Consider the following 16,387-nt stretch of genomic DNA (forward strand, 5'->3'; position numbering starts at 1 on the left):
GTCCATAAAGGCCACACACACATACGCAATGCCAGACGCCCAATTGGAACAAAAACTGACGTCGGTCAAATAGAAGCAGTTCATTGCAGTTGGTTCATCAGGATCTCCATTGTTTATATTTGTTCAAGCTCCTTAGCTTAGGAGGGCTGGGGTGGGATTTGGGTGGAAAGGCTCGGCATGGGTCGGAGGAGGAGTCAGAGACCAATCTTTTCATTTGTTAAGTTTGTGTTCCACACTTCATTGCTGTCAACTCTAATGCACAAAATGGAACTGATTTTCCCATTCATGCCAGGGAAAAAGGCATCCCCGAGTTGATAAAAAAGGCCAAATGCATTTCACTTCCCCATTATGCATCGTGCAAATTGGCCCATCTGAGCTTTTGCAGTGGATTTCTATTCTCCTGTTGGCTTCCGATTAATCTGGTCTTGAATTGGACGATGAAAAAATATCAATTTTACGTAGATCGGAGATCGTTTTCTCTCAGCCTACAAAGAAAACAAGGAGGTCTTAATGGCGAGAAAGAATTCATTACGAATGGAACACATGCGGTGGCTTGTGTTCCTGTGGGTGATGATGAAGCATGGTAATATGTGTGGTCATTAATGTCCAAATATTTGTATGCCATCATCAACGATCATCATTTTGATTTATTTATTGAGGCGTGAGAGCTGAAGTGTGTTATTGTTCTGGTAGCTGGACCAAGTTGATTTCTAATCCTGGAACTCCAAGTACACATACTCATGGAGAAAATGGTCCTACCCGAGAGGAAATGCCATACTCAATAGACCAAAACATTCTTATGAATAAGCCCAAGTTTTCCCTATCCAAAGTGATGGAACACATCCACCGCGCATCATGTTCCAAAATTGACCGCTAGAAGGGGAAGTATTGACATAGGTTTTTTTCTTGCTACTTTCCGTATTCCGTGTAGGTACCATTTTTTTTCTTATTGTGGGTATGTACATATGAGATCCCAGTTCAGTGGATTGGCGTGGACTTATGGACTTGACACTGACATATTTCGTAGCGACTTTTTCTTTATTTTTTCTCATTGGAACTGACAATAGCGGTGTATTGACTGGCATGATTTTATATGTAGGTATATACTTATTCCACAATTTCCAAATTTCAATCTGAAAGAATATATAGCTTGTTTCTTCGAAGAATTATAGCTCGTAATGGATTTCAACGGCTAGAGACTTCTATGTTAAGCAAATGACCATTTCAAGAATTGTCATCTTGAAGAGAAGAGAGAGCATAAATGTGCTTTTCCTTTAATATAGCTTTGTTGATGAACCGTGGCCTACGTATTTGGGGAAGTTCTGAGCAAAAGCATCTACTTTCAGTTTAAGGTGACGGGTCATCATGCCGTTCAGTTGAAGCCTCTTTGAGCACGAGCACCATAGAGTCAGTTCCATCGCTCCTAAGGTCCAATTAGAGAGCCTTTCTTTTCATCAAACTTGTTTTGTCAAAGAAAAGAATGGATTTATAATAACCATCAGAATGTCTCTTAATTGACAGGGTTCGTGGGAGAGAGCAGACCAGGAAGATAGTCCCTTTCACTCGAATCGTACTCCTTGCATTGGATCGATCTTATGAAAAAATGTAGCACAATAGGGTCGAAACGTTGGACCTTACATGGAACCACTTCCACGTAGCTCAAAGTGCCATTAGAATTGGACCAAAATGAGCTTGCCGTCAATGGCCTCTTGTATTGGAAGTCACATGATATAACAGACTGATGACAGGGATTTGCGGCTAATAACTGTCTCGATTTCCAAGCCATCCTTGCCGGTCGTCCCGATTCACTTATCCCCAATTCATCACTTTCTTGGTTCCAAAACGACAACTCTCGACGACATCGGTGAAGGTCTAGTGTTAATCTGTCATCACACGTCCAAAGCTGTTCCACCGCAGTGATTAAATTACTACATATCACTTCTGATCAACTTACACCTCACTCACTAAGAGACCTTTCAGCTCACTGGTTCGATGCCACCGATGCTCACAATCAATGGTGCCAATGCAGCAAGGTTGGAGTCCTGCCATCGAGATGGTGGCTGGCTCCGTGGATTCGGGAATCCCGGGAGAGGAGGCACTTGTAATACTACCACTACTTTTAGCGACGGTTGGCACTAACTGAGCATTCACATAAGTATTACTACTGAAACTGGATTTGCCGGCGGCCAAGTGGTTCACCGGACCGAGATGTCCCCCGGACGCTATCCGAGAAGGGGCCAAGTCCGGAAGAGAGGTCGTGGAAGTGGCCTCGCTCTGGTGTTTGTGGAGCGATGACGACCGATTTCCCTCTCCGTTCCCGGACTTGTGCCCCTTGGCGCGCCATCAGAGAACCGTTCCGTGTCTGCCGGGGGTCAGATCTTCGGAACGGGCCTCATCTCATCTTTTCCCGTTGGATCGGACCCGTTCCGCGTCATGGAAGAACCGGACGGATTTCCGCCGGAAGATGATGCCACAGCAGATGAAGCAATGGTAGGCAATCTCGGCCAGCGACACGAACGAGAAGCCCATGCATAGCCCCAAGAGACCCCCCGAACTGGCAATGTATGAGATGCGGCTCATTTTCTCCGTTTTCCGAAATCGCTTCGTGTACGGCTCCTTGATGAAGATATTGATGATGGCCAAGTTCTCGCGAGCGTAGTTATAGATCTCGTACTCGATAACTCGTGAGAGATTCTTGTTCTGGAGCTTCTCGCCTCGCCAACGTTTCACCCTGCCACAATATATGGTAATGTTGGGCACCGACTCCAAGGTTGGACACAAATCAGGATACTCGGAGCTGAGGGGCAGTCGCTTGTGTCCACGACAGGTCCTAGAAAATGAGATCATAAATCAATTATTCATAGGCGCCATTTCGCGTTTCGAGACATGCAGAAGAGTGGCTGAATTCGGGATCCTCTCTCCAAGGATGGGTTCTTAAAGGCGTCAAGATGATTTGGCGAGACAGGAAGTGTCCCTCCGAGCCCTTTTTGAAGTGTTTGGGTTCAAAGGCTCAAACTAAAGCTATTCTGGTTTATCGGCCTTTATTGGATACTAGGACGAAGCCAGTTGAGGGTGAGCTAAAATTCCTTCATTTCATACATATATTTTCTTATGTATGCACCCTATTGGGCCATTGTAGTAAGAAAGCAAGATGACGTCAGCTTCAAATTTTGAGAGCTCGCTCGTACTTCTGAGGCTTAATATCTCTCTATTAAAGGATTGAATTAGAGTTTCAGTTCTTTTATCCATTAAAGGAACGGTTCATGTAGCATTGTATTCTTTTAAACTGTCACAGTTTTGCTCTTTAACATGCATAAAAACGACTTTTTACCAGAAAAAACTGTATTTCGACTTTTTTCATATCTTAGAACACTCTATTTTTACAATAGACTTTTTGAAATCTAAGAAAAGATTTTTTTGTCTAAAACTGAGATTTATAGCTTGCTTTTTTTTAGTTCCTCTTCTGTATTGAAAAGTGCCCCAGAGACCTCCCGAAATTTGAGCTGACATCATCATCCAGCTACTACTTGAATGTCTCAATAAGAAGATACCTTCCTTCGTCATTGAAGGAAATATTTTAGCTAGTACACACATGAAATATTTCATTGTGAGATATAGACCGATCAGAAACTAGGTCAAGGAATTTGGAACATGGAACACCTTCCAAGAAAGAATGCTACATCCAAGTTGTTGTCACATAAATACTCACAATAATGGAACCGATCAATTCTCAGTAGGATCTCATTAGTCAATAGCTCTTTGTGTGCTCAGGACACTTTCTATCCAAGTCAAGGACTTCTTTCCTTTCATACTCTCTGCTAGTACTCTTTATTTCGTTTCTCAGTGTCAAGGAAGAAGCCTAGAACGCTGTTAGGTAACCTTCAACAATGCTATCAAGACTTATATAGATGTTCTTTGAAATATACAAGTCGAGATAAATAATTTCTGTTTTTTGAAAAGAATCACATGCCCCTCAAACAAGTATATTGTACACAGATGATTTTTTTGCTCCCTTGTGTGATACTTAAATGCCTCAAACTAATATATTAGGTCACTTAAAACACATTGACAATGCATGATTTGGGCGCAATATTTTATGAATGTTTTTAAACTATCTTGAATGGCATCTTTTTGCAACTTTATAAAAGGTGTTTTAAGCGACTTGATTTAACAATGTTTAGCTGATACACAATCACACATAGCAACGAAAATATTTCACATGAGTACATGGGAGTCATGATATCGAAAATGTATCCAATGAATTGATGAATTACTCCAAGGCCCCCCAGGGCCTTATTAACCTTAACCAGGGCCTTAACCTGTTTTGACGAAATTTGGACCATTCATCCTAAGACAGTTAAATTGTCTCTTAATGTATGCTCATAAAATTTCTACTGAAAGTGGAACTAACACATCTGATGACTTTGGTATTCTATCCTATTTTGCCTGATGTGCCATTAAGTGTGTTTTAAGTGACCAAATACATTTTTTTGAGCCTAAACTGACTTTTTTGACAAGATATGAATTGTTCCTTCTCATTTGTAAACATCAAAAACCGTCTTCAAAAGTATTGAGAGCATAGCTGAAAGTTATCTAAAAGCATTTTAGCACCATTCAAGGAAAAGGATGGAACATCTTTTTAGGGCAGATAAAACATTGCTTTTGAAACTCACAGATATATAAATTATGTTTGATCGAAACGGACAAAACTAGCATGCTTTGTCGGTGTTGATTGCCCACGGCTGACAACAATGGTAGCGTATGATATCGAGGGCGCCTTGTGCGGTAAATGGCTTTCACAGCTTTTGCCAAACTACTTTCTAAGAAGCTCCGAAAAGACGCGGAAGCACACGTTTTGACTTCTGCACTAGTGCGAATTGGCTAAAAGGAGCGCTCAACGACTGCTCGGCTAAAGCTCTTGGTAAACAAATGAAACTCTATTTGTTCAGCATTACCAAGCCCGCTCTCTGCTGGCAATGGTAGACTCTGACAAAATATGTTGGTGCTACGTAGAGTAGAAATTGCCGAGGAAAACCGGCTAGCTGAATGAACTCTTTCGAATTTCTACCCGACTTAAGAACAAGATTTCGTCTAATAATTCTAATAATTGGGATTTGTTTTGGACTTATTAAAGGTAGTGCCGGATTCAAAAACCAAGGTTTCAAAGGAGCCAGTGGGTAAATTGCTGGCTAAAAATACAAACAAAATGTATTTGGCAAGTTTTTTTAGTCTTGAAAATATTCTGGTTATGTTCTGGGAGTGTACCAGCAAGCTTTTATAAATTTTGACAAGTATGTTGGAAAATTGACAATGGGACATTCCCTTGACATGTTTGATGTCACAACTACAATGTTTCCCTTCGACGACTATTTTTGCCATATACTTCTTTTTGTCGGAGGCAACTATTACTCGTATATGTCAAAACTATTTGCTAAACTGTTTTTTCTCTTTTTTTCTTCTTTCATATCATCTAAATTCTTATCATTTCGTTTATTCAAGCTTTTAAATCAGCAACTTTTGTGACAATTTGAATTCCATGGACTTGACTAGACAGTCATGGAACCAAGGACAGCATGATGGATAGCGGGCACTCTACCACTCTCAATCGGAGAATAGTATCTTCAAGTTCTGAAGCTCTGCCAAATTCTTTTCATCATTATGATGGAAGAATATTCATTCAATGTGAATACAATATATCGACAGAATCTTCATCAGAAATAGATCCGAAGTTTCAGGCTGAATGATGAAACCAAGGATCAAAAAGAGACGAGACCAGTCAAACAAAGTGGCACACACCGTCAAACGCAATTGGAACCAGCATATGGAGCCCCAACTTGCCACTTGAATCAAGTGCACCATTACCTGTTATAACTTCACGTATGCTGTTTGTACAATGCATCGTTTTTGAGAGTACGGTATCTAGGAAACCAGTTTTGATAAGGCGGGATTGTTTTTTTCCAATTGCGTAGTTCTAAGACAAAGCAATGTTTTTCCCTGGACTGTTGTTTACTGGTCAAATGTAAAGGCTGTCGCAAGTACCAAGACAATATTTCTCATCAGCTATTTGAATCAAAACACCAAGATCTTTTGGGACCAATCTTCTTTGACATATTGGAAAAGCCCTTTCCTTGATACTGGATACCAAGAAAGTCGTCACCAAAGCCAAAAGAATAAAGGCTTCAAGGCCAGACGTCCTAAGACCTTCACCTTGAGCCATTATTGCATACTGATCGTTTTTAATCATGCTTTATTTAGTCTTTATATTCTTTGTTAATCGAAAGTCGGTGAAATAAGTAATATAAAGTTTGAGATGTGTCAGGAGCCATTTTGTTTAAATGCCCTAAATTTCCGTTCTCGAATGAGCCACCTTGAAATGACGACCCTCAAGATTGATTGAACTGAGTCTAAATTCAAAACCAGAAAATAAAAAAAACCACTACCATTTAAGTGAATATATGTGATAAAGCGTTAATAGGTCCAAATGTGTTCAACAAACAAGTTCAGGATTGAAGGAACGAGATAACTCATTATTCTTGAGTGGGCTTTAATCAGCATTTTCCTTTCATGAAAGAGGATCTTTTGAATTGAGATTGGTCTTCGTTATAAAGCAGTCAAATTAATAAAAGGTCCTATGGATCAAGGCATTACAATAGAGTTCCAAAATTAAGAGACGTGCGTTTGATTTTAAACGAAGCGTTGTTTGATTGCTGATATCGTCTCCATTTATCGGACTCTTATGGTTTGTATTTGATACGAAATTGTTTGCAAGAAAAAGTGACAATTCTGAATGGAAATTCGTACTATATTTTTCGGTAGTCAAATGTTTTCTGAAGATTCGAAAAATGTGGTTGCGTTCATGGGTGCTTCAAACTGAGGTCCTTACATGTCTGATGAAAAAAGCCGATTGATGGTGACCTTCCATTCAGAACAAGCACTATAACCACTGAACTATAGAACCAATTGTATGTAAGATGATAGATATTACGTCAGATATTCAATTGTTTTTTAGTAAGACAACAAATATATTTTCAACGGTGCTTGAATTCATTTTGGTTATTGACCTGTGATGCATTTTTCGGCTTAAGAAAAATGAGAATCATGGCGTTCGAAGAGAGCAATAACAACAAAAAAATGGGGAGTTATTTTTTCTCGAGGTCTTTGGTAAATGCAATCCTGGCTCACTTGAAATATTTGGCCATGGAGACCTAAATAATACGACAGTAACGATATCTTACTGGCCGTGACTGGCCATTCGTATTTGTTTATGATTTACTAAGAAACGCCCCGTGTGGGTCCCAAGTGGCTCCTCCAACGATGAAAGTGCCTCAATTTGCGGGGCTTGTCTTTCGACTACTTTTACTGCACTATGCATAATGTTTGTTGTGCCGTTCCAAAAGCAACCGAAAGCTATGAATGAGAAGCGTTGGAGGTCAGAGAGGAAACAAGAAACGGTATCTACTGTATTCCTGTCACGGTCATAATGAAACAAAGAAGCTCCTTAGGGACAGACTGGAACTTCTATGATAATCTAGTACTCCCCTTGGCACAGAAACTGTACTTAAGTAAGGTGACTCCTTGGAACTGATCTGGTGCTCAAGATCAACCATGAGTAACGACTAAATTTGATTCATGATGGGCTGCAAACCACCCACCGGCGAAACACGCACTGTTAAGATGTCTGACTTTCAGAAGTGGCGCAAACTATCGTCATTTCTCAGCTCCACAACTCCAACACATGTATTACAAAGAAATTGGACTTTTGCCAATTTCTTCGATTTTATGATTATAATATTTGAACATGTGGATGGTTCATATGGTCAAGTTGAGCCTAGTGACCGCACGTAGACTTAAATGACATAACTGACGAAAACCGTCAAATCATGAACTTTCATAATTGACTCCAGGACCTTTTTCATGACCCAGCGAAAAAAAAAAACTGCGTAATTTCCGAACAGTTCTTTGATGAAAGTACCAATGTTAAGAGTACATCTGACCCGAAAGACTAAAATTAAAGGATCTCGATAAGATAAGATTGAAACAAAATCTTAATAATGAATCAAAATGAATCAGTGTTTTGGGTTACTTAAAGTGAGAACAAAGAAAAAACAGTGATTTAGATACCGCAAAAATGCTTGGACTTAGTTAGCCCAAGATCGACCAGGGATCACCTCTTAGTGATTCATGTTGAAATACGAATTTCCACGGCTTCGAATTACAGGATTTGAATTATTTGTTTTAAGCCATTGTACCCATTTCCAGTTCTTGGGCCATTAATGAAAGTGTTTATAAACTTTAAAATAACTCTCTAATGGAACAAACATCGGTGTTCGCAACCAAAACATGACTGTGGTACCTTGACATCCCAAACACTGTTTGTCAAGGTCTATTTCACCTTCTTCGGGATCAATATCTTAGCTTCTGCTCAAATGATCAAGGTAAGACCATAGCTATCTGAGGATCAAACAGGGGACAAGAAAATGACACGGAATTGACTTACACCAGGAGTTTTCGGACTAGAAGGCAAACTCTTCGCGTTCCTTGAAGGTCTTCTTATTGGGATAATTGGATGTCGTCACGAATAGGTCATTGATCTGATCTTCGCAATTGTTTAGGCAGATCTTCGTCTTGTTCTCGATAATGTCTTGAACCTCACTGAATTCTCCCATACGATTCAAGATGTTGTTGGAGCACGTGATTTGCTTTCCCTGGCAAACTGGATATCGCTCGTAAGCGGCTGCTCCACCTTCATTGTGAAACCTGGAATAGAAACCATCATGAAATGATATGCTGGCATTTGTTTTGGATAGTATCAGGACGTATTCAACTACAAAGTTGGATACCGGAAAGGATAAGCCACTCGCTCTTTTTTGAATATCTCTCAGGCGGATTCTTTAATGGCAATTGGAAGTGCTTGCTTGTTCAGTATGGAGTAAACATACACTTTTTGGCCATATTGGAAATCAGCTAATGGCGAGCGAGTCTCTCGATTTTTGAGCTATTTCTATTGAATTGTGATTTCATGACAAAAATAGTATTGTCTCTGGCAATATTTTAGGAGCTGAAACTTTAGGTATCTCTGCCTAACGCACCTTATACATTTTTTAGTCATCATTCTGATTCTCGTTGCTATCCCTTGTCACGAATAATTATACCGTCAGTAGATCCAGCTCTCACCTCTTGGTGCTGCTCTCTCAAGAAAGTAATCCCAAGGTAATCCTGGACGACATTAGGAACTCAAGACTTGAGCAAATGGAAATGTGTTATTCCACTTTGTGCACCTCAGCCTCTTTTCTTATCGTTCCTCATGGAGCATTCTTTTATTTTACTTAACATGGTACATGAAAGAAAACGAAGAAACCGTGAGTGATCACTTTTTCTCGGGCAAAATCGGACCCTGACCATTAATCTCGCTTACGATCGGATTGAGTCCTTTCTGAGTTTCGGTCAGTTCGTTTCCTTCTGGTCTCAAAGACTGCAAGCAATTGAGCGAAAAGCTCTTGAAGAGATCAAACAAAAATGGCTCCTCGATTGAAAAGGCTAATATGAATGTGAACTCGTCGCCATTTGCTAAACTTGAGTTTTGATTTCAGTTGTCTGGAATTGGAAAGTTGGTCTCTCCAATTGAAAGTTTTGGGGCAACTTTTCTTCAGATCCAAGGCGCTTTTCGATCATTTCCAAAGTTCTCACACCGTCAACAAACTTATGATGTGAAATCAAAAGCCCATTTTCAAATTGATCAGACACTTTGAACAACGAGGGTCGTGGTTTCCACCATAGAGAACTGTCATTCCCAACGGTAACATAAAGGCTTTAACGGTTCATAAAGACCGAGGTTATTGTCTAATTACATTGTCCAAAGCTTTTACTATGACTTTCGGGTCCATATTTATTCCGTCCGTCCAGTAAGTGGAAGAAGAAGCAATTAGCAAGTGATAATGGGTTAGTGACATAATCCAATTTCACCCAAAGGAACACTCACTAACAGTGCATTCCAGTGTTAAATTCGCGTCGTCTAAATTTTAGCATCTATTTTTGGACTAAATGCGTCAATGGATGGGCAACTTGTTTATATTTTTGCTAACATTGAACATTGAAAAGAAACAAAAGAAGGGTAAAAAGGAGGATGTTGTGGTTTTCTATCGGTAACCATGTACTCTCCGTCAAAACTCTCACCGGTTGAAGTCAGCTCCTCTTTTTTCGCAGCGGTTTGAAATCACTTCTTATTCCCTATATTGTCATCATTAGAACAAAAAAAGGTTGAAACCAAAACATCTTTTTGACTTGTTATGGCCAGTTTTTAGCATTCTTTTTGTCATGGTTTTCATCGGCATTACTAACCGCTTCAAAGAAAGTAATCCGTTTGTACTATTTACATGAAAAGATTATGAATAGGATGAGTCTAATTGTCACCACTTAACACAAACAATGTTTGATTTACCAACAAATTTGAATATCACATTCAACTTCCCATTTTCTGTTTGGAAAAGTCAGCAAAAAAGGGAGCGGCAGTCGAATGAAACCTGCCATTATAGGTTTGATAAATAAAAAACCATAAAACAAATCATTTGTGGACAAAATGCTTAGCAACAACACTAAACTCAGATACAAAAACATCTAAGGTCAATCAAATTGTCCTAAAGTCAAACATTCCAAGAAACAAATCTCAATTTCTTTTGACAAAAAAATGACAAAACTCGATGGATAATCTAAAAATGCACTTTTATATTGGAACAGAAAAGAAATGCAAAGAATATCGAAAGGGGCTAAGAAACAACTTGTTTGTCATTGTGATAACTTGCTTTGCATTTTAAACCTTTCAAGAATATTTTCATAACTTTTTTTCACAAGTTGATCAAGTTATTTTTCGCATTTTTTTCCAACTTGAAAAAAATGGCCAAAAGCAACTATTTTGAGGTATTTTCATCGGTCGCAAAGAATGAGTAAAATTGCATGAGACTTCCCAATCACTTTGTTAAAGCGATGTGAGGAGCGAAAACACAATTCTAAAGAGTACAGAGAGAGTCTTGGCATTGAACAACAATATGGATCATTTTCTTTTCTTTTCGGTTAAGCTCTAGACAAAGTCTGAGCAATCTCTATTATTGCTCAACCAAACCAAATGATGAATTCATAGACTTTTTTCTGCCTTTTTCTTCTTGCGCTTAAGACGTCAAAGATTTTGAACACCATGAGAGCATGATTTGACATTGATATTGTGAAGTATGGGATAATCGTTACACTTTAGGTGATGGCCACCAATCTCTGTCTTTGTTCGTTTTTGTCTCGAGGGGATAGCAGAGAAGCACGTACTTCATTCTGACTTCAAAGTAGCACCAAATGAGAGAAAATGAAAGGAAGATCAATAAAAAAGGTTGCTGACAGCATCTTTGGTAATAAGAAAACATTTATAAAAAGCAACTTCCGTTTGTATTTTCTTTCCTAAAATGAGAATGCTTTTTTCATGATAATGAAAACGAACCATTATTGCCGTTATTGTGTATTCTTAATTATAAAAACCACCACTCGAATTGATCAGACTCCCATACATTGGAGATGATTTGGATGGCTTGGGATGTCACACGAAAATGTTGTTCTGGTTGTGTTTATAGATAATATTTTGAAGACAAATAGATTTATAATTTAATGTTGTCAGGACCGATGATAAAACGGATTTAGTTAACTCACGATTATGCCACCAATGTTTTATGGGCCAAAACCTGGGCCGGAATTCTCAAATTTGTACTTGAGTCATGAAGTGCAGATTCTAGTGTAAACCCTCAATTCAAGTCCAGCATAAACATCAGGCCACAAAAGAACGTCATTCTGAAAACTCTTGGCAAAGAATAGATACTGATATCTAAAGGGACTTGGCGTCATCATGAAATCATTTTCAAAGGGTGACTATTTTTTGCTTTTTGGCCCGTTCTTTCGAGGAGCTAAAGTTTGGATGAAATCAGGAAACTGTTGAATTTAAACAACTTATTTTCGTTTGATAAATGATGTCCCATTCAAAGCGACTTTGAATATTTCATGAAAATGATCGTGGGGACAATTTGGATTGTTTTGAAAAACTCTTTGGGGTCAACTGATGAATACATTGGCTTGAGAAGTTTGTGGCTACCAAGGATATTTTTTTGCTCTGGGCTTAAGTATGATGCAAATAATATAATTGGGTTGGCAATAGTATGCTACCTACACGACATATCGCAATTAACATTTTGAATACAATTACTTGAGAGAGAGCATTAAAAAATTCGACCTTGAAAACGATGGCGTCTACACAACTTGAATTTCCCGCTTTGCCTTTTCCATTGTTGTCAATAAACCACATCAAGTGACGTTATCGTAGCCTATAGGGCTTGTCAAGTGAACGCACTCGTGAACAAGTGACGTTATTCCATGAGTAAAATCAAAGACAACATGCCCAGCCAAACAGCACTGTGCATGCATTGAAATTTGTCAATTGTTTCATTTTCCTGCTTGTCTAAGTAACTTCGGCAATTGATTGTGCGTTGACCAAATTACACCGCAATGTTCATCTTGTTTGGTTTGTAACACAGCTCACTCAAAATCACTCGATTATTAAAAAATTCATGTGCGGATAGTGCGAGTTGACTGTGATGTTTGTACAATGCCCAAAATCAGGGTGCAGGACCACATTTTTCGCTTGAATTTCCGTCACTTGACATGCCCTATTCCCAATGAAGTTCTAATTCTAGTTAGGCCGCATTGTGTGAACGAAATGAATTGATTGACTTTGAAGTGAACCCATTTAGTTCAATTCAGGGAGCCCAAGAATCCTACAGGGAGCCAATGGATTGATAGCTTGTTTGCCTGAGTTGGTTCTTGAGTCGAACTTTCGCTCGAAAGTCTGAAGTTGAAGTGCGAACTTGAAAAAACTGTATTCTCGACTCAAAGTGCACCTTTTAAGTGCAAACTTGCTAAGTCATATTCTCAGTCAACCCAAATTTTGGTGTCAAATACAATTTTCGAGATTGGTGGGGCCATCCCTTGGCGTTACAAATGACATTTAAAAAGGCTGAAATGCAATAGAACCGAAGTGAAAGATTAAAATGATTCACTTGGACCTTTTGCACGGTTGAAGTTGGCATACAAGAAATTACATTGGCCTTTGGCTGTTTGCTAGACTTTCTTGAAAGTTTATGCTTCCCCCTGAAATTGGTCACCCAGTGTAAAAATACTTTCTTTTGTTATCGTTTCCCTCAAAATGCTACCACACTGATCCAAGCACATCTTGAAATACGTTTGTCAAGTGCCAACTTTTCAACTTGAGACTGCACTTTAAGATCTACCCCAACAATTGTGGTGGGTTAACTCGTCAGACAATCTTTTTAGCTTAAAGGATTAGGTGTATGTATTTTTGCCCCATCTCCACCCCTTCTGAGGTTAAGCCGAGAATGGAAGACCTCATTGGAACATGAACCATTTGGCATTGCAAAATTCGATGGGCAGACATCCAGGCAACAAAAAATCAATAAATAAAATATCAGATGGAGGTGCCATTCTTTCAATGTCTCGGTATTGTTGCCTTGAACAAATATGAATTCACTGATGCTTTTAAGAATGATTGCATCGATTTTTGATCACCAAAAAGGCAACAGATCACAGAATTTAAATCAGTCCAATAGATCGACCCTAAGGGTGATTTTGCCTTCCAATGGCATGGGTTCCATAAATATGTGTTCGCATCACTTTGACATTTTTAAGCATTTGAATTGACGAAACAAATCAATCTGCTTTGTATTTGCGGATAGTAACATTTAATATGAATGCATATATGTGCGATCTATCAATTAATAAGAGTTTGTGGATCTGGCTGGATCTTGAATAAAAGATTTGGTCAAAAACTTGTTATAGGATAATGTTTACATGTTTGAATTAAGATTAGAGTTAAGAGTTACACCCAAATTTTCATCCGAAAAATAAATTACCTCAGCAACCTTAAAAAAAGAGCAAATATAAACCAAGAAGGAGCTTTCTGTTTCAAATTAGGTGAAAATGCAAATGCCCACTCTATTTAAAATTTCTGTCTCTAATTTGTCGCCGGAAGTGCTAATTAGGTAGATTATAAAATATTTAGGATTTTTGCTAGTGCTAGTGCTGGTTTCTTGAGCCAGTGTCAATCGTTTTTTCACTAGCAATGGCCGACTCGGGGTTTTGTTGATTTCAATAAGTTGTGACGTCATGATATTTGATTTGATAATACCAAATAATCAAACAAGAAGAAATGTGCAAAGAAAGTTTTGCCATGTTTGGTTGACATAGATATAAAACATTGGAGGTCAAATACTCTTGCGCATTGTCCAACTTTTGTTATTGTATACTTCAGATCTGGAAATGATATTTTTGCATCAAAATGCTCACACGTAGCACGAAAGATTTTTGCCAAAACAAAACCAAAGACGCAAGGTATGGTAGCACTCATCTAACAGATCGGGGTGTCAAAAAATACGGGATTATGATGCGAAAATCATCAGGAGGACTATCAAAAATATTTCATCATCAAAACCCCAAACATCTTAAAAGAACCTAATTAGCACTTCCAACGAAAATTAGAGACGGAATTTTGAATAGAGTGGGCATTGGCGATTTTCGTCTAATTTGAAAATGTCCTTCTTTGGATCGAATACGGGGGTGCGGCCTTAAGCATTAAGGCTGAATATGTATTTCTTTCATGAATATACATTTCTCCAAAGTTTGTTTAAGTATTCAGGTATTCAGATAACCTCAGATAACCTAATCCAAGGATGACAGAATATCTAATATGCATGTACATTTTTATTCTAATTATGTTCTCGTCAGCCTGCCTGATTGCTAACTGTTTCTTTTAAAACGCATCATAAAGAAAAATCATACACTGCCTAGGGCTGCAAAAAATAAACGCTAACTGACTCTCGTCCTTATTTTTTGTCCAATTTAAAACTTTTAAAGGATGATATCGGAGCAAAAATCGGTCATAACTTGCCAAATCCCTTTATCTTGCGTCAGTTTTTTCTTTATGCCAAAAATGTACTCAAAACATTCCATAATTTTCTTGACCCACCGTTCTCAAACGTTCATTTATGTACGGTTGGGTATATATATTGTAGCCGTACAGGACACTTTCGTGCTCAAATGAATTTAACTAGGAAGTGGTTTTCAATATAGTACGATACTATTGTAAGTTGTTTGACGAGACGAATGAGACTACTTATAAAACATGTGCGTAATGTGTGATAACAATTAATATCAAAGCTTCTAAGTTGCAATGAAGAAAAGCCTTGTTATTAGAACTGACACGTGTTCCATCTAGAACATTCGCAGATTTATTGCCAGCATTACGAGAGTGCGCGAAAAGTCCGTTTCTGTGCCATCAAAGGGAAACTCTTTCAAAGATCGGGAAACGAATGCCATATATTCTTCCAGGTCTCCAACTCTATTCAAGCCCACCATTTTTCATTCCCATGAGGAGCCTTGAACCGTGCAGTAGAGAATGGAATGCATGCCAAATTACTCGGTAATCGAATGTTTTTGGACCGATTTGAGACATTTCATTTGGGTTTTTTTAATCTCCATCCATGCCAAGATTCCAGGTTTTTATCCCAAAAATCCCGTTAACCGTCCAATGAATGGCCAATCAACATCATGAGTACTTGTCTCTTACCTCGTAAAACGCCGCTCTCTTTGGATCATAGGAAAATCTGTCCTCCGATCCACGTGGTCTTGGATCCCTTTGATGAAATCCTCATACATAATCTCCACAAGTGTATCATTCTCGTAGAAGCCTAACTCAGCGAAGAATGACTTTCTAATCTGATTGATGTTACACACAACCACCGACGGAAGAACACATCTGACAAAGGGACACTTCCATCGAGAGTTGTCTGGACGGTCGAGTTCAGGAACTCGCGAGTGTTATTGTGAAGGAAGAACGCCCACTCATCACCGAACCGAGCACGATCAAAGACCAGAAGGCCGAGCGGAAGTTCTGGAAGTAAGTCCGACGCTTCTTCAAGGACATATGGGCGTGCTTCAACCGGTTGTGGATGCATCGGTGAGGTCCTCGATTATTTGTCCCTTGGTCTCCGAGGCCGCCGAGCCGCCGAGGCCACCGAGGCCATACTAGTGCCCGGGTGTCGGTATGAGGTTGGGTCCAGGACCTCGCTGACTGTTGCTGCAGCAACAACAACAGTTGCCATTGCGGTTCTTGCGGTGACATTTGAGCATGCATTTGGGCGGTTGAGGGTGGGCGCACTTCCGGGTAGAGGGGAGGTCTTTTCACCCTCGGCCAAGTAGTGCCAACCGTGCAGAAGGTCTGTTTTGCAAAAGTCAAGAAGCACTGCCTCACATTCTTGATCTGCTCCGACGTGTTCCTGGCTTGCATTTG

General features: G+C 39.2%; 1 protein-coding gene across 1 annotated transcript in view; it reads right to left on the minus strand.

Annotated features, from left to right (window-relative positions):
* Positions 1–2,687: 2,687 nt before the first annotated feature.
* LOC131884019 (uncharacterized) overlaps positions 2,688–16,387 on the minus strand; it is a gene marked incomplete in the record, with an annotated part of 30,811 nt that continues 17,111 nt past the window's right edge. Inside the window, 2 exon segments of the mRNA XM_059231647.1 lie at positions 2,688–2,830; positions 8,498–8,757. Of these exon segments, the coding sequence (XP_059087630.1) occupies positions 8,514–8,757 (244 nt within the window).

The sequence above is a fragment of the Tigriopus californicus genome, chromosome 7, assembly GCF_007210705.1.
Source record: "Tigriopus californicus strain San Diego chromosome 7, Tcal_SD_v2.1, whole genome shotgun sequence".
Classification (NCBI taxonomy): Eukaryota; Metazoa; Arthropoda; class Copepoda; order Harpacticoida; family Harpacticidae; genus Tigriopus; species Tigriopus californicus.